The sequence below is a fragment of the Pleurodeles waltl genome, chromosome 5 (genome assembly GCF_031143425.1).
Source record: "Pleurodeles waltl isolate 20211129_DDA chromosome 5, aPleWal1.hap1.20221129, whole genome shotgun sequence".
Classification (NCBI taxonomy): Eukaryota; Metazoa; Chordata; class Amphibia; order Caudata; family Salamandridae; genus Pleurodeles; species Pleurodeles waltl.
Genome location: NC_090444.1, coordinates 891,474,456 through 891,494,125, shown reverse-complemented (window position 1 = coordinate 891,494,125; position 19,670 = coordinate 891,474,456). Strand labels below are relative to the sequence as shown.

General features: G+C 45.1%; 1 protein-coding gene across 4 annotated transcripts in view; it reads right to left on the bottom strand.

Annotated features, from left to right (window-relative positions):
- The window catches only part of SPAST (spastin), a 465,871-nt gene that overhangs the window by 121,940 nt on the left and 324,261 nt on the right, over positions 1-19,670 (bottom strand). For all 4 annotated transcript variants that reach the window (XM_069235003.1, XM_069235001.1, XM_069235002.1 and 1 more), the window contains one exon: positions 18,801-18,880. In XM_069235003.1, coding sequence (XP_069091104.1) covers positions 18,801-18,880 — 80 coding nt within the window. The remainder of the gene's footprint in view (positions 1-18,800; positions 18,881-19,670) is intronic.

The following is a 19,670-nucleotide window of genomic DNA, read 5'->3' as shown; positions in this document are numbered from 1 at the left end:
TGATTGTTAGGTCCTGGAGATGGACACACCAGTCTTCCACAGAAGCGTGTGTTGTTTACATTGTCCGAAACCAGTGCTAGGAACGTTAGACCTTTGGCGATGTTTGTTTTCTGTTCCCACCAACGCATGGTTGTGATCATGGTTGGAGTAATCTGAATGTCAAAATGACCCTTGTGTTTGAAGCCATTGCCTATCCAACTCTTCTTGTAGTGGACGCATGTGGAGTTGGCAATTTGGTATTAGAGGAATGAAAGAAAAGAGCATGCCAAGGAATGACATGTACAGTTAGACAGCCTTTTTTGTTTTAGTCTGCATGCTAGTTTTCGAATTTTTGTCTGCCTTTCTTGCAAGGCAAAAGTTTTTGTCTTGACGGTATTTAGTAGTGCCCCTAATAAGGTTAGGAATGTTGTGTGGGTGAGATGAGATTTCTGTATGTTGATTGTGAAGCCCAGACTGTTGAATAGAGAGAAACATGTCTTATTGTCCATTGATCTTTGCAGAGAAGTGGGATCCTTTATGAGCCAGGCGTCCAGGTTTGGAAATACCTTGACTTCCGGTTGCCCGAGACAGGCTGCCACTGGAGGGAGACATTTGATGAAAATATGCAGTGCTGATTTCAATCTGAATGGCAATACCCTGAACTGCTAAGGGTTGCCAGCAATTGTAAACTGGTGATCTGGGTGAATTGGAAAGTGGAAGTACACATCCTGGAGATCGATAGTCATCATGTGATCACCTTGATTGAGAAGATGCAGCACATCCTGGAGGGTAACCTTGCGGAAGTACTGTCTTCGTAAATATTTGTTGTGCCTCTGAAGATTTAAAATGGGGCACCAGTCTCCTGACTTTTTCCTGATGACGATGAAGCGAGAATAGAAACTGATTCCTGTGTGAGTCTATGAGACATCCTCTACTACTTGCTTTTTCAGCATGGTTGACACAGAGTAGTATTTGCTTGAGATGGGAAGTTGGAGAACATTTGGTGGGCACTGTATGAATTCTAGTGATGTTATGAGGGACCACTGTTGAAGGTAATTGGAAATTCGACCCCGAGGAGGAGTTGTGAATTGTGGGGGGTATCTGGCACCCTTAAAAAGCAACAGCTTCCTGGAAGTGTCTCTTCTTCTGCAGGGCGGTTTTCCTTGAGGTGTATATGCTTGTAGGCCTGCTGAAGGTGGTGATCTGTTCTGTTTCTGAGAATACTGGGGACAATAGTTGCTCTGGTATTGTTTATATTGTGTGTAAGATTGGCAGAGCCTTCAATAGGAAAAAACATCTCTGCCCCTAGCTCCCCGAAAGGGCTGTCTCTTAATTTGCAGTGTATTAAAAGACTTGGCAGTGTCTGAGTCAGCTTTTATAGTCTGAAGGACGTCGTCTACATCTGAAGAGTGTTTCCCCATCGTAGGGCATATAAAGTAGCTTGCTTTGTGTTTCTGGGCGGAAGGATGTGACCTTATGTCAGCCATGTCTTCTGAGGACAGCTGCTCCTGGCAGTGGTCTAAAGCCAGTCGAGGAAAATATCAATGGCACAGTCAATAACTTCGGAAGATGTTCTTTCTCCTTCCAGGAGGCTTTTTCTGCCTTCCTCCTTGGCATCCTCTGATAATAGATTGATATATGGAGCAATGTCTGTTCACATTTGGCAATCGTAGTGACCTAGAATTGCCAATGAGTTTGCAGCTTTAACTGTGGTAGCAGCCATGGATGAAAAGAGCTTCCCAATATTGTTGAGACAACATCCATCTTTATCTGGTGGTGTGTAGTTGGATCAACAATGAGCCACCTGCGAGATCACAAAGTCTGCCTTAGGCTGATCAATTAAACAGGTGGGAAAATCCTCTGGTGCTTTCTATTTTTTATCGAGTCGGAGTAGGACTGCTGAAACTGTTGCTGGATTCTTTATTACCTTGATACCCTCATCCCAGAAAAAAAAAAATCTACAATGGGATGGCTCTTATTGTTTTCTTTGTGGGCTTTTTAAAGTCTTTGCGGAAGCAATGCAACTGTTTTGTGGACAAAGGAAGTTGGAATCTCTTTCATGCCCTCTTCGTAAGATCATGAAAACCATCCATGTTATCTGTTCAGGCATTAACAGGTGGAGGTTGTGGAGAGGATGGAGTTGATATCAAGTAATCATCCCATTCGTTTGGGATTGAGGCCATGTCTCTCATTTCACCTTCCTTCCTGTCATCCATGGAAGGTGCATCATGTGCTGGAGGATCAGAAAAGGTATCAGCGAGTGTGCGCAGTGGAGAAGTTGGTGCAGTCACTACATGTGATGAGCGTGGAACCGGCGTGGGGATGTGAGGAGAATGGACTGGTGATGAGGGGGCACAGCAGGTATGGAGCCCGGGAATCTTTTGTTGTAGTCCTGCAGCATATATTGCAAACCTTGAATGAACGATAAAGGCATGTGCACGGACTGGTCTTTGTGTCTATACCCTACGTATTCCTCCTCATAATGCTTGGTTGGTGGTTCTGGTGCATAAGTTTGGTGTTCATAATACTCTGTCATCTTGGCACTTCCCAAGAAGTTCAGCTGGGCTGTGGGCTAATCCAAAGAGGCCCTCATTCTCCAATTCCTCATAGTCCAGGAAATGAGCAGGGAGAGACCTTGTACGAGCCCGCAAAAGCTTTACTTATTTTTTATAAAGAAAAAAATAATGGCCTTTTCAACGGTTTTGCTGTCATTGCCATAGACGGTTCTATTTCGATAAGCTGTTCCGTTCTTGATGGTTGTTTCACCGTCAGTGTCGTAGACTGCACTGCTGTAGACGATGCTGCCATTGGCAATGTTCTCATCGCCAGAGTTGCAGTTGATGGGGCTCTCGTCAACAGGGCTGCTGTCTGTGGTGTGCTCATTGACGGTGCCACTGCTGTCTTTGCCAATTGAGCTGGTACAGATGTTGACCGTGGTGCTGATGACGATGGACTTGAGGTCTGGTGCAACTTTGCCTTCTTCACGGACATGATTTCTGAGGTTATGATCATCTATGCCATCACAAAGAGAGGATCATAGGTGAAGATGCAGTGGTGAAAATCATTGTAAAAGTTGTCACTGTTGCTGCTGCTGTCGACAGGGAAGTCACTGACAGCTCTCTCGTCGATGAGGAACCTGATTTTGAGGTGGAAGTCAATTTAAGTGACTTTTTCATAGGCAGTAGGGATTTAGACACTTTCTTTAGGTGAGTTTCTTTGTCTGAAGGAGTGGTAGGGTCAGAAAAATCACTTTTTAAATGTAGATTTCTTAGATTTTTTGGAGCGCCCTGAAGATCTGTGGTCTGTCTTCTTAAACATCTATTTTGGTGCTTCTGGAGGCATTTTATGAGGATATCTACTCCTATTTGTGGATTTTAGTCTGTGAGGATGGATTGATCAGTGTCCTCTTCTGATAAAGGATCATCATGGAGTTCAGCTTCTGCAGACATTTTAGAAGCCTACCCTCTCGGTTTTTAGTGTCTTTTGCGAAGAAGTAAAACTAATTTTGCGGTCTCTCACCTTGTGGTGTGGATGCAAGCAGTGGATGCAGTCTTGATGTGGGTCTTCCGAATGAAGCCTTAGTTTCCCATTTTTTCCAAAAGGTCTAAATAATCCTTTTGTTGGTGGGCTCTGACATGATGGTTAGTCAGAATACTGCCTAGGATATATGTAGAAATTTTATCCTGAAGTAAATCTTCCTGAAGGTTGATGAAAAAGTAGAAATCTGAGCACAGCTCATGGAGACTCTCTTCACATGACATACAGTAGAAAATATGAGAGACTGGAGCCTCTGTGGTGAAGGTTCTAAAGGGTGCTGTTTGATTGGCTGGCCTTTGGGTCTTTTCAAATGAGGTTTGTAGGAGGCTGGCTCAGTATATGGTGTACTCCTATAGGTGAGGCACCCTGTACTGAGTCCAGGCAACCATTAGTGAGAGTGTAGGTGGCTCTAGAAAGGGGTAGCTGTGGAGAGCAGCTAAGGCTTATCCAAGAGTGTGAAAAGCGTTTGCGAATACCACACAGGTCAGTCAGTAAAGTACATACAGGAAAGAACCACACACTCTAGAACTAACTTTGGTATAAAAAAACATTGGTCCTTAACGGGGGGGGGAGGGAGGAGGGTTGGGGGATGTGTGTGAAGAGAGCATACCGTGTACTAAAAAAAGAGAATGCGAAACTCACCTCCAACCGACATTACCACCCAAGGGCCTTTAGGACTGGGGGAAGTACTAAAACCCCAAAGGCAAGTAGGTAGGATTCGCCAGGCACCTGTGTGCAGAGTAGAAATCTCTGGTCATTGTCCATAAGCTAACATGGCAAAGTCGCGGTTGGAGTTTTGTGTTTCAGGACCCTTCCCAGAGGACCCAGAGGAAACCTGTTGGGACAAGGGAGATTGGATAGTGTCCCACCCATGGATACCCAGAACAGTCGAGTACCTACACCAGGGAGCCCAGGTGCACAGGGGTGAAGTCTTGTCAGAACCTCCTGTTGAAGTCAACGGGGACCTCAGTTGTCCAGCTTATGTCATGACTCGTGGACCAGGATGGTGGAACCCAGGAGTGGATTCTGGAAGAAGAGGACCTAAGGAGAGAGGGGACAGAGCACCCAGAGGTGCCCAGGCGGTGCAAGACGGCAATGTCCACCATTCTTGGTGATGCTTTCCTGTAGGATGGTGGACGAAGAAGGGCAGCTGCGGAGTCCAGGCAATGCAGGAAGATCCTAAGGGTAGTCCACGAGCTGTCCCATGCTGGTAGCCAAAGTGCAGAGGGGTCATTGGTCAGCGGGACCACCAACAAGCCTTGGTCAATGCAGGGGAGTGCTGCATGGAGTTTGCAGGATTTGTGGGAATCAGCAAGGCCCAGGTGGCCCAACCTTGGCAGGTAGGTCAGGGCCAGCCCTCAGCACGCAGAAGAGCCATAAGTAACTGGTGAAGCCCCCAGCAGGGCCCACTGGGAATCCTAGGGAGGCATCAACAGCACACCGAAGAGGGATGGGCACACCGCAGGAGTTGCAGAGAGGATGTCATTCTTGGAGCTGGAAACAGGGCTTCTTGGAGCTAGGCGGTATTTGAACTGCAAAGCCAACAAACCTTGGCAACAACAAGCAGGGTTTCCAGACAAACAGGACCAGCGAGGAACCACAAACTTCCCAACTGCAAGGAAAATAAGTCAGACCTCTGGGGAGCCACATAACCACTGCCTGTGTTGCAGAGCTTTGGAGAGTCTGTGGGACAGCAGGATCCCCAAGTCAGTTTTTGTTGTTGAGGTGTTTGCTGCTGCAGGGGAGTGACTCCTTCACTCCAAGAGAGATTCCTTCTTACTTTCCTAAGTGGAGTCCCAGTGACTCTGGAGGATGCACGGCCAAAGGGTCGCAGGAGTCTCTGCAGAACTTGGAAACAAAGTTGCAGTAGGAGACCTCGTACTGCTTACAATCTTGCTTCTAGTTTCAGTGATGAACAGCAGCGGTTCCAGTGTCCAGGATGTAGAAGTGTCTTGCCGAGGAGACTTAAAGACAATTCCTGAAGTCTTGCAGACAAATCTGGGATCCCCACCCTTAGGGGAGCCCTTACGTAACCCAGGAAGATGGTTGGACACTAACTGCAATGCCCACCTATCGGAGGGGGACAGGGACGTCACCCAGCTGGACTACCCTGTCAGATGCTCTCAGTGGCCTCTGCGCATCTTATTTCCAAGATGTCAGAATCAAATGGCCACCTGGTATAGCTCTGTGCACCTCCCTATGGGAGGAGCTTGACTGGGGTGTCACTCCTCTTTCTTTGTTTGGTTTTGCACCAGAGTGGGAACTGGGGGTTCCTGCACTGGTGCAAACCGGTTTAGGCTAGGAAGGCACTAAATGTGCCCATCAAAGCAGTCTGGTGGCACTCAAAGGCACCCCCAACCCTGCCCAAGTTCAAGTAGCCGAGCAGTAGACAGTGGCAGGGGCCTCAACGGGCACAGAGCAAGTACATCTGGTTAGAAGAATCAAATGTAGACCAGAGGATTCTTCAAAAACAATCCTATGGCTAAGAACCTCGTTTCGGGAATAAATCCCGAACCTTGAATGGTGGATTAAGTTGGTGGGTGATCTCCACATGCTGCTGCTGGGTAACTCACGGTGCGTACATGTTACTCATCCTGTCTGAAGTATACCAATACAACTGGACAGAAACGTGCTCAAGCCAAGGAGGGCACTCCATAGAGCCCTACGTAGGCACAAGCAAAAGCCCACACCGGACACAGCGGCATAGGTATCAAATAGCAGAAGATCCCTCAAGAAACTTATCTGGGAGCTTAAGGGAGAAAAAGATAGGAAGGAATGGGGTACCTTATTCCAGCTCCTAAAAGACCCAAATCACGCCCGCTTCTGGGACTATGTAAATAAGTTAAGAAACGGCCATAAGGCAAGAGAGAATGGTGTATCAGAGTTAGCACAGGTCTCGTATGTTCCATTCTTGTATACGACCACCGACCTAGTATCAGACTTTGGCAGCAATACCTGGGACAACATTCAGTGCCCACCCACCCCTCAAAGCGATAATCCTCTTCCAGGGCCAAGAAACAGCAAGAGAGAAGCAGATCACCTGGCCACACCACACGATGCAAAAGCCACAGTTTTGACTACCTTTTCCATTAGTATGACAGAGAACATCATAAAGAGGACAATGAAGGATGGAGCGCCAGGACCTAACGGACTACCTGCTTCTCTGTTCAAATGCGCCCCATTGGACTGGGCAGAGAGGCTGTCACACATCTTTAACAACGCGTATTGCTCTCCTGGATGTGGAGGCAAAAATGTACACATGACTGTTGGTGGACCAATTAGAAGCCTGGGTAGAAGAGTGTCAAATCCAGCCATTTTTTCAATCTGGCTTCAGATCAGGGGCCTCAACAGTGGACAATATTGTGGCACTTGCATATTTACAGCACGGCCTTCGACAGGGTTGATCGTGAAACTCTGTGGAAGAAGCTGTCATCATGGGGCATTCCCAAACATCTTTCAAAAGCCATCATCTCATTGTACTCCCACACTTGGGTCCGGGTCCTCACAGGACCAGGGTCATTATCACGGAAAATAGAAACCGACAGAGGTCTAAAGCAGGGAAGTGTCTTGGCCCCACTACTGTTCAACTTGTATACTGCGGACCTGGAGAAATATCTGAAAGCCAGTAGTTTGGTCCTACCCAAGATGGGCCCCACAAGACTCCAAATCATCCAGTATGCTGATGAAAATGTGATAATGAACTCCACGAAAACTTGACTACAGTGAGCCCTAAACGCCATGAACATTTTCAACAAGACTAATCAGCTGCAAGTTTATCAGGAAAAAAATAAAGTCCTTATATATGGAAGGTACAAGAACAAAAATCTCACAACCTGGCAACTGGGAAGCCATTTCATCCGCACAGCCAGGAAACTACTTTGTGGTGTGGTTCACAGAAAACAACACGGTAGGGGCACAGAAAAGCGCAATTAGACATAAAGCTGATGTCATCACATACGGGTTCGCCAAATTGAATAACCAACTTAGAAGTGCCTCATCTGCACCAATACTGAAAGTAACAAAGGCGACACTACTCCCTGCTCTGCAATATGGCTACCTGACATTCCCGGGGTCCTTAGAATCTACTATAAAACAGGCTCACTGCAGAGCATACTTCCAAATTTTACAACAACCAAAGTATACCCGTGGCATCAGACTCAGATTGCAAATGGGCCTAATGTCACAGCAGATAGACTGTCAAGCCGCCATCCTGAAATATTACATCAGTCTCAGGAAGGCCAATTCGCTCACGTTAAAACAATTTTTGAAACTCCCGGCATCCTGTGGCATACGCAAATAAGTAAAGCACAGAAGACCTTTGAAACGGGCGACTCTACTCAGCTGGCAGACACAGTGATCTACAGTGTTTGGAAAACATCAATTAACAGAAGAGCAAAGGAACTCTACAGAGAGTTCGATATACTGACAACCAAATCACCAACAACACTGCCTGTGTTAAATGATTCCTATTTGATCGGAGCCCCTCAACCATACCTCCTAGAAGCAATAAATGCAGGAACTCTGCATCAAATCCTGTATATGCGAGCATTAGTCCTCCCAATTAAGGACTTTAATCCTTCTTGGCCCGCACACAGGCAAAAAAAGTGCCTGTAGGCTCTGCTCTTACCATCAAGAAAGCTGGCTACACCTTCTGTGCTGCTGTCCCCAACTAGTAGCTGAAAGAAGAAAGCTAATAATTCCAGTAGCTTTGGCTCAGGGAGCACGGTCCTGCATGGATGTATCCAACCTTTGCTTTTCACACTCCGCACCCTGGTCCCTGGCAAGATGTGCAAAATAAGTGACAGTTCTCAGGAGGCTGCTAGCCCAGGCAGCTAGGCATACAGCAGGGCACACGAGGGTCCTAATTGTGCGTAAGCAACCCCTCGCTGCAACTAGAGACAAAACGTAGCCTATTTTAACCTTTTTTTAACATTTAACTTTTAAACCCATACAGTGTTTTTCTTACTCTTCATTTTGTAATGGTTTTAACTAACTGATCAATAAATTGACAATGACAGCCCAGAGGCACCTATTTCTAAAGAAAAGATAGTCACACCTATCTTACAGGAAGTCCTTTGTTCTGCATTCCCCTGCCTGAGTTAAGCTCAGCAGGAGGAGGGCAGAACAGTGTCTGGGGTCGGCAGCAGTACGGGCTGGCATGCAGTCCCTGCACGGCTGAACAGGCAGACTTTGGGGGAATCCTTAGGGAACCCCCAGAGTTCATAGTGTCATGCAACTAGCACTGAAATTGGTGTACTTGCATGATTCCAAGATGTTTGATACCAAAAATGTTTATGCTCGGTGAAGCCATTATGTAGTTGGACCACTCACGTTGAACAGTGTCCACTACATACCTTAAGATGGCTTCTCCGCACTTACAAAGCCCAGGGAATGGAGCCTGTGGTTTACAGGGACACCACTGCTCATGCAGGACCCACTTAGAACCATGCACCCTGCCCTTGAGCTAAAGGGCCTACCTTAGGGGTGACCTACACTGTGAGAGTGCAGTGGCCATGATATAAGGTAAACCTTATATCCGCAATGAAAGGTGGATGCACCATTTCACACAGGCTTTAATGGCAAGCCTGTAGTCACAGTTTGCATGGGTGGTACAATACATGCTGCAACCCACATGGGACACCTGGTGTACCAATGTCCTGGGTACCCAAGTACCATATACTAGGGTCTTGCATGGGTGCACAAATATGCCAACTATGAGATCTAAAAGTTACCTTACCACTAAATGTAGGGGAGAGAGCACTGATGCTGGGGTCCTGGTTGGAAGGATCCCAGTGTACTACAGTCTAAACACACTGACACCACGTAAAACGTGGGGGTAACTTTGCCATAAAGGTGCTACTTTCCAACAAGGTTAATAAGCTATTAAAGTGAATGTCATTTAACACTAACTTCTCTGTAGGTTTTTTTCTCTACTGCTTTCTGTAATACTGTAGGACTCCTACTTACTCGATGGGGAATGATTCAAGCATGTGATTATGAAAGATTCAATACTGGAGAAAGACATTTTTAAGAATATGACGGGTCTCATTATCATCAAATAAATGTAATGTCTGAATGGGTATGGGGACATCCTTTTTGTTGCATTTGACTGCTAGTGTTTAAAAATGCAATGCAATTGTCTACCAAAGGATTCATGATAATTGGGTGTACACTGCAAATAAAGTGGAAGGGTTTCTTCAGGACTCGACAGAATGGTCCATAATGGCCAGATTAATGCAATGAAATCTGACTGTGAAGACAAACCTTTACCCACACAATAATTATGTAAAGAGAATACAGCAGCTCCTCTTTTGATCCCATATTTCTGAGCCCTGCGGTTTCTGGTGGATACACTAGCTGCAGATTACTCACCTTCAGAATATTCCCCAAGCGGCAGATAGAGGGTTTTCATAGCAGAGTTCTTGCATGCCACCAGATGGTGCTGTGCAGCTCTGTGTTGACTTTGTTTCCTCCAAAAGTGACAGAGTGGAGCTGCATGTAAGTGCCACTCTTGTGCACCGCTGCCAGTTTCTTGCTCGTTTCTAGAGGTACCAGTGTGCAAAGGTCTGATTTGGGAGCTTTTTAGATGGTAAAAGAGAGGATTCAACAGAACTGGCAAGCAGAAGGGCAGTGAGTAATCTGTGGGTACATAAGGAATCCATCCACCAGAAAGCTTATTAACAAAGATCTTCTCTTGGATAATTCCACACACATATTCTTAATTTTCAGAATACCAAAACAGTACCTTGCAAGGTGGAGGGGTCTGTGGAGTGGGCTAGGTCAAAAAGTCCTGCAGGACCAAAAGGACGCAGTGCCATTCCCGTTGGACCTATCTATCAAGGTAGTAGTACTTTAAGAATGTGTGCATTGATGCATGTCACAACCTGACAAATTTCAAGAACAGGTACTCCACATCCCAATTCAGTGGTGACAGCCTTGGTTCTGGTGGAATGGCCCTCAGTCCTTCAGGAAGATGCTTTTTAGCCAATGCGTGGCAGATCTTAGTGTAAAGGACTAGCAACATTGACATAGTGTTTTTCTGTACCACCTTACCTTTCTTTGTCACAGAGAACACCACAAAAAAGCTTAGCGTCCATCCAATGATCATTGATGCAAATGATGTCAATGTGTATAGCTCTTTTGAGGTCCAGCCAAAGGAAGCTCTCCTCCTTTTCAGGAGACAGAGCAAAGAATATTAAAAGGGTGAATAACTGCCCAGCAAGAAAAGGAGTCAAAAGAAGTGCAAGAAGGCTGCCCTAATCCTCAGAACCAGTTTGCCTGAAAACAATGTGGCATTAGGCACTCGCTTAGAGAGCCTTGAGATCAACTCATGCAAGAAGCTCAAGTGATTGTAATGAGGAAGATAGTCTTTAGTGTTAAAAGTCGCAACAAGCAGTTGTGCATTGGCTCAAGGAGAATACACATGGGAAAAGTCATGACCAAATTAAGACCCCAAGGTGGCATCACAAACAGTTTGGGAGGGAAAATGTGTGTTTTGGTGGCAAATCAAACACTTTCAGCTACTCCATCTCCATGCAAGGATATGTAGACTGCACAGGTTTGGGTGAACTTTGTCCTGCTGCTGTGACAGAAGATCTTCCGCAAGTGGTAGCCTGATCGGAGGCAAATGTACATGATCAGCAATGCCATCTTACACACTTTTTGGCCCAATCCAGAATCACCAGGATGACATGGGCCTGGTCATTCCTGATCTTCAAATTTCTGGACACAGGAGGCAGATGTAGAAAGGCATACAGGAGTTCAGCATCCCACCCCAGTTGAAATCCATCTCCTCAAGAGGACGTTCAGGGAAACTAACGTTCAAAGGTTTGGACAGTGTGCGTTCTCTGCGATGGAGAAAAGATTTAGCCAGGGTGCCTGCCATTGCCAGAAGCAGCCCAGTACCACCTCGAGGTGTAGTTGCCACTTGTGGTTCACCACGTACCACCAGCAGAGCTCATAAGCCCTGGCATTCAATAATCCCACCAGGTGGTTCATAATCAGGGAGATGCCTTGATGTTCAGACCACCTCCGTACGCACATAGCCTTCTGGCACAAAACCCAGTAGCCCACTCTGCCATGAATGCTGCAGCATCACATGGTGGTGTTGTCCATGAGAAAATGTACCAGCCTTCAGTTGATGGATGGTAGGAAAGCCTTCAATGCCAGGCGAACGGCTCCAAACTTCCACAATGATATGGAGGTGGGGTTTTCTGCCACAGACCAGAGTTCTCACCGTTCCCAGATGATGCCCCCTCATCCAAACATGGATGAGTCTGTCACCATGTCAGCTCTGGGTGAGTTAGGAACGAGTTCAACTTCCAGGTCAATTGCGGTTAAGTATCTACCACTTCAGTGTCCTCCAAAACCTGAATGGAATTGGATATGTTCCCTTGGTGCTAGTCCCCCTTGAGATTTCAGATCCCACCACAGAGTCAACATACGCAATCTGGCATGGTTGACAAACAAGATGCAGGACGCCATTAGGTCACGAAGTCTCAGAACCACCTTCACAGAGGTTGAAACATCCAGATCATAGCGGGAACATCCTGAACTTGCTGCTTTGAAGGAAAGATTCAATAACTCATTACAGCCAGGATGGCATCGGTGAAAGGAAGACTCTGTGAAGGCAACAGGTGCGATTTTGGAACATTGATAGTAAAGCCCAAGGATGTCAGGAGATCAGCAGTCATCTGGTAGGTGGCCATGATTGACCTTCAACAGCCAGCCAAAGAGGGGGGGAAGACTGGTAAGCCCAACCTCCAAAATATGTTGAGAAAAGCAACCACCATCACTTCTGTGAACACCAGAGGGACACTGGTGAGGCTGAAGTACACCACAGCAAACTGAAAATGTACCTGCTCACCCTGAATCTCAAGTAGCACCTGCGGACCTGCAGGATGGAACATGGAACCAGTTGTCCTCCAGGTCAAAGACTAGCATCCAGTCTCCTGGATAGAGGGCAGATAGTAAATGGGCCATCATGTGCAACTTGAATTTGTCCTTCCACAGAAAATTGTTCAGAGGCCAGAGGTCAAAAAACAGAACGAAGGCCTCCACCCTTTTACATCACTAAGAAAAAAAGATAACAGGAGTAACATTCAGTTCTGACTGCTGAGGCCAGGACCCTCTCCAACTTCCCGCAGGAAAGCAGACAAATGGTACTCTTAAAGCCACTCTCATACTGGTTGAAGATGCAGTGAGCTACACTGAGCGATCTGCGGGACCCACCTGTCGAATGTTAAGGCCTGCCACTGCTAAAGAAAGGAAATGACTCTGCCTGCCAGAGGGTGATCGTTTGCCATTAAGCCATAGGGAAAGAATTGAGATTAAGCCTACAAGTACATGCCTCAACTACCAAGCTCTCAGGTGTAGGGTGCTGTGCCAGCAAGATAGGGTAGCATGGAGCAGGTCTGTGGCACTGTGCTGCTCATCTGTTCACAGGTGGGCAGGAACAAGGTTTAGCCCAAATACCCATAAGAGTGCCAGACAGGGCTCTGCTAAATGGCTGCAAGGCCCAGACGAGGTACGCCCATCCTGCAAGACTTCAGTGAGGACTTTGGTTTTCTACCTTAACAGACTGTAATTGTAAGTCTAGGACTTTGGCTGCTTGTGTGACTGCTACAGTTTATGAAGATGTGCCCCCTGTCAAAGAGACAGGAGAGAATCCATCCCCATGTCAGGATAAGTGTCCAATCCAGCAGCCACTTGTAGGTCCAAATAAAGGTTGCCATAATCATAGGGGGGGGGGGGAGTGGGATGTGTTAATTCATCATTATTGTGTTATGACGTCACCGACATCCCCAGAAATTCAGAGCGCTTCGGGATTAGCTGAGGAATTGATTCCTTGGTGAGGGATAGAAGGCGAGACAGGGGAGCACGTGGACAGCCATGTAACTTCTCAGAAGGTGAGGCGTGGGCTGGGACGAGGCCTACTTGGACTTCTGCGTTTATTCTCGGACTTTGACTTACTCAAAGAACTGTCAAAATAGCTGCTCAGAGTGGAAAGGAGCACAAGCTCTCTACTTAAGCTGGGAGCAGGGCTCATATGACTTACTGCAGAGTTCGGCAATGTACAGCTTGACTTTGCACTTTGATGCCCTTGTGACTTCTCTTTAGATAGATTGATGGAATGGTGTTAAGTCCCAGTTTGCCTTCTTGTGATTCCTCATTGACTTGGACTTACTGGATGGCTTTGACCGCAAAAAAGATCAGTAGACTAGGATCGGCCTTGAGAGTGGGATAAGTCAACGTCCTCAACCTGGAGTGGGAGTTACGCAAGGTCAGTAACATCTTTTGATGTTCAGCGAGATGTACCTTTATTTCGCAGTCCCATATTACTGCTGGGAGCATATGGGCACATTTATCGCAAGACTTAGAGTCATGCCCTGAGACCAAACTCCAAAGGCATTCCTTGTGGCGGTCCCTCAGACCTCTATTTATGACAATACAGTATGGTTTAAACCCTGTAGCTTTGAGATGTTACATTGTTCCCTTGCACATTAGAATACAATTTGAAGAATTTGTCAAAACGAGAAAGGGAGTGGAGCTACAGATTCCTGTTTAAAGGCACAGAATGAAAGGAACTAACTCTGGTGCTCATATGTGAGTCTGCCACTTCTAAAGAGGAACGAAGTCCATGCTGCACCACATGGCACACAAGAGCACTGCTGTGAAGACTTCAGGATCCAGTCCGGCACCTGGAGAATATTCTAACTGAGAAATCAGAAGTTGGAATTATTCAACAGAAAGCAGCAAGTTCTTGTGCTGCAACTCCTGCTGCTGCCTGAACTCAGATGAGCTCAACAGTATGCCATTTGAAACAGACCCACAGTTCTGCTTTGCCATATCCCATGTTGTTTCATAGTCTGAGCACCTTACTCAACCCATTCTCAGCTTCGTTCAGAAACAAAGGGCAAACTAGGTCACAGAGAGGAAACAGTATACAAGCACTCAGACCAGATGAAATAACCAGAATCAACTCTCATTCTGGACTAAATTCATTCTTAACTCTGGACAAGAAAAAGTTTCATAATATCTGAATCTCCTTATTGTGAGAAAGGTAATCTGCTAGCGGAAAGAAAGAAATCCCCCTGTACTACTACCTAAGCACGCAGAGAAAAATGTTGGTCCATCTGTTAGAAAACATAGTGCAAGGGTTCAGACAAGGAAGGGGCAATTACAACACTGAAGATCATCATTAAGGAATTGAGGATCTACCTCAAATGAAATCAAGAAGGGATTTATTTGAGAAGGCAGACAATATCAGCCTTGGAAAAGGACCAGACTACACTGATCTATGGAAAACGTCACTTATTACAGTCTATCCACCAAATGTAATGGAACCAAATCAGAGTCCTCATCTTCCCATAACGGAGGACTTTGGTAAAGGAGGGCTTGAGCTGTTGTGACCTCCTCTCTGCGAGAGAGAGGTAGAGAGCGAGAAACTGGCTGCAGATGGTTAATGCATTGTGGTGTAGTGTTTTAAAAAGGTGAGTCCTTCCTAAACTGGAGGATAGGGTAGTCCTAAATGGGTTCAGTGGTATTTTATTCTTCGTAGTCTGCACTCTGATGGTGTGCTGGGTGTGGGTGTGCCCTGAACTCCCAGAGATAGTGAACTGGTCTGTAAGATAAGTGGAGGTGCTGGTCATGATAGCTTTGTAAATGATGAAGGTGGTTTTGATGATGGAATGTGCTTGTAAATGAAGCAAATGGACTTCAGTCAGAATTGGGGCATGTGAACTTTCTTTAGGCCCTGGCTGAGACATTCTGAAATGCATAGGATGCTCATAAAGGGTGCTAGTGTGGATATGCATGGCCATGGAGTAGGGCACTACCACTACCAAGATGCAAGTGTAAGAGGGCTTGAACAACAGTTCTCAAGTCCTTTTTTGGAAGAAACAATGTTCCTTTCTTTAGAAGAGAGATGGTACCAGGCCATCTGTTTTTTTGGCAATGTGTTCCCTGAAGTGAAATTGGTGTCCATGGTTACTCCAATTAATGTGTAATTCTGTGAAAGTTGAGGTTTGAAGCAGTTACGGTTCATGTCACTGACCCAGGTTTATACCGTATCTAGTTTGTTGTCCTCGACAAATAACAGCAATTCTGTCTTAGTGAGGTTGAATTTCAGGTAGGTGCTAGAACATCCAGGTCTGGAAGTTTTGCAAGCTATTTTATGAGGCTGGTTGTCTGAAGCAGAGGAGAGTTGTCTAAAAAAGAAAGTAGAGTTGTGAATCACTTGCATTTTGGTGAATCTTCATGCTGTTATCTGTGAGTAGAGTAACAATCAGCTCCAGGTAAAGGTTGAACATGACAGAAAACAGTATTGAACCCGGAGGGACTCCACAGCGATATTGTGTGACCTGGAAGTGTCCAAGTGAACTGGTCGTGGTTGGAAAGGTACGAGGAGTACCAGTTAAGGGCACTGTTGGTGATTTGAGTATCCAGGGTGGGTATGAGGGTGGGATGGATGACTGTGAGAAAAGCAATCGGAAGGCCCAGCAATATCAGGAGGAAGAGTTCATCATCTATGATGTGTAAGGTAGCAGGTCTCCATGCTGCAGCTTGATCTGAAGAGAGACTGGTGGTCTGGCAAGAGATGGGTAGCATAGATGTGATCTTGGAGTTAAACAAACTGCTTTCTCAATGATACTGCCAATGAATGGTAGGTGAGTGATAGGCTGGTGGGAAGCGAGGTCATGAGGATCTAGTGTAGATTTCTCTAGGGGTGGGAGGATTTGGCCTGTCTTGAGAGCTTCTGCAGCGTTCCTGGGGAAAGATTTGATGAAGGACGATGGTAACATCTTCAAAAGGCGTGGTTTAAGGAAAGTTGAGTAAGTCAGCAAGATCTGGAACAGACGGGGCTTTGAATGCAGACCACTGTGGGATTCAACAGGAAGGGGCGGCTGTAAGAATCGAAGCAGTTTTGGTGTCTATGTGGTGTCTTATCTTCTGTATTTTGTCAGTGAAGAAGGTTGATGGCATTGTACATCTCTATGGAGGGAGGAATAGGTTTGCCCAGCAGAGGGTTGATGCAGTGCGGTGGTCTTCAACAGCCTTCTGATTCTGTTAGTGGCTTTAACAATGGTGTTGGCATAGTTATTTGCTTTGGCTGATGTGATGAGCCATCTGCTTGTTTAGCAAAGGAACTTTAGTATCAAAAGGGTCCTCGGAGTTCTGTTTTTTTTTCCATTTTATTTCCAGACAACAAATGGATTGCTTATTGTCAGCTAAGTCTTTAGAGTACCAAGGTGACGGAGGCTTTGAATTGCACTTGCATGTTATAACTGGGGGATGGATGTTGAAACAGTTTTCCAAAACAATTGTTGAAGTGGTTTTGAAGGCTGTTGGACTCAGACAGAGTTGATAGGGTGGGAAATGAGTTCAAGCGTTATGTTGTCTATGGAGAAGGCTTTGAAGTATGTGAACGTTTAATATTCCTTTGTGTTGACCCTGGTTTTCTTTAGAGTGCTGGTGATGTTGATAAGACAAGGTTGAGGATGTGGCCTTTGGAGTGTGTGGGTTGTGTGATATGCTGTACCATGCTGAGTGTGTTGATGAGGTTGTAGAGTGTCTCTTGTTTTTTTAGATTGTGTTGACTGGATAGATTAGTCCCTTTGGGACAGGGAGCAGATTTTCTGATCTGGCCTGCCAGCTTGTCCCAGACAGGTCCCCATAACAAGAAACCTTCCCTGATCCAGTTTCCTTTTCTATGTATATGCACCTACTCACACTCACTGGGATCATCTGGCAAGTAGATCTGGTCATCTACATTGGAGCTAATGATAGTGAGTTAGCAATACAAGTAAACAGCGGAATCATGTATGTCTACTGGACCTCTTAGGTGCATGAAATAACATGCCAGTCCTTAGTATAAGGGGATTGTAAAGCTATAGAGAGGAAAATTGCACATCTCCAGATGTTTCCATGACCCATCATGGCTTTGCATCATAAATCACACAAGAGACTGGAGCCTGGAACAACGATCTCAAAACGATTATAACTTAGGTGCCATGTACTGCACTATCTCTAGTGATGCACAATTATAAACTTTACTACAGATGCTTTGTCTTGCACAGTACAATGGAACTAAAGTTGTGCAGCAGAAAATATAGCTGCCTAAAAAAAAAAAATCAAGTTTGTCTGCTTCATGTTGACAGCTATGTTTACAGATTAGTGAGACTTTATATCTAAGAAACTGCGTCAAGACAAAGTATATATAAACTGTCATGCTGCCGCATTCTGTATTGGATCCAATGGGACATTTCTATAGAGTGCACAATTTGACCTTTTGTCTTTCCAATGTGTTGAACGCACTTTTATATCTTCAAGAGATGGGTGACACTAATGCATGCTGCAATTCACCGTAACAAATCTGAAATTGACCCATCGTTCCGCTGACAACTGCGTTAAAGTTATTGATAACTGTATGCAAAGTGCCACATGTTTGGATCAAGCTATACAGTACCTTAGGGCGGCTGTAGAGTGATATTTAACTAAACACCCTCTCCGGTATCTGATAGTGGGAAGAAGAGCTACCAATATGAAACTCAAAATTACTTTCCACTACCTGATCATTATGAACCTGTATGGAAGGTTCATCCACACACAATGCTTGCAATTCTGAACCTACATGGAATAGTAAAAGCCCTCCAAAAAGTCTTCATTGGTTTCCTATGGAAGGCTGCCAGATCAGCAAAGTCAACTGCAAAACAGAGTTATACATACAATCCAAAAGCAAGCAACTGAAGAAATAATACCAAATCCTTGAAATTACACATAACAGAGGTGGAATGTTTTGTTTCACAACATACAGGAACAACCATGAATACTAAAGAAACGAAATACACAGAACGTTGCCTGGCCTCTCAGAGTACATGCAGCAGAAAAGTAAATGCAAATGGCTGCATTATTTAGCATTAGGAGCCATGGTCCCAACTCCAGACACTTTGAATGTTGATGAAGAATGTTTCTGTTCATCAAGGATAACAACTTGTGTTTTTGATGCAATATAGAGGACACGCATATTGACATTTTCATGCCAGACAAAAACAATGCATGTAAAAGCCAATTAAAAGCAATAAAGATCATCATTCTGAAAGTATTCATTTTATGAACGACAGTGTTCCAGATGTTTGAGGACGTGGAGGGATGCTAGCTCACACAAGCTCCAAAACTGGCAGTAGTGCATATTTTTGAAACACTTCTAGTTTGCTGGGAAACAAGAATCCATACAGCTACAAAAAGAAAAGACACATTTAACAATGACATCACAAACAAAGTACCTGAGAACAGCATCATCAAGTTCCTGAGGACGATTAGTTGCACCCATTACTAGGACTCTGTCATCTCCACCAGACTGAACCTATGTTGCAAATAAAATAAGTTAATTAAATGTGTGTGCAATGTGCGTTGTTTAAATAAACAAATGGTTGAGTCACTGCAGCTATACATGAACATAGCAGGTAGCCAGAGTCTGCGATAAAGTGAACGATAACAGTAGGAAAAAAAGATCAAAAGAAACCTTTACATTAGCCTGGCTTGCACAAATATGTGCATATTATCTAACAGTGAGTTCAATACCAAGGCATGGTACTTTAGGTATGCTTTTAAAGAACAGCAGAAGTACATTTAATAAATAAATGCTACTAAAACTACAGAAAGATGCAGGTATAGTGCACCAGATCTATAATGCAAATTCTTCACCCTAGGAACCTAGTGGAGGACATTCAGGCTAGGTCTGGTTTCATAAAGCTGTTTTGTTCTAAACCGCCTCTAATTTCTGCATCTGACTGTTAACAATAATTTCAGAGATGGTGCTGTAGTTGCTCAACAGAAGAAGCTGTTTTTTTTTTGTTAGATCAACTCAGTACTCTGAATGGAGTGGCAAGATGGATCATTCAACCATTGTCAGATGGTAAGATGCTCTTTTCACAACTATATTAATTTCTGTAGAAAGGAGGTAGACTGGAGCCAAAAAAAGCCTGTCAGGTTGTTCGCTATTTGATATGCTGTACGTTACCCAATCAAAGGGGCAAATGAATGGAAGTGACATTCAAGCAAGATCTGACCATGAGGAACATGGTCGTCGATCCCTTTAGACATAAGGAACATTTCTGCATTAAGAAAAATCTATGCTCTAGGCACAATCCAAC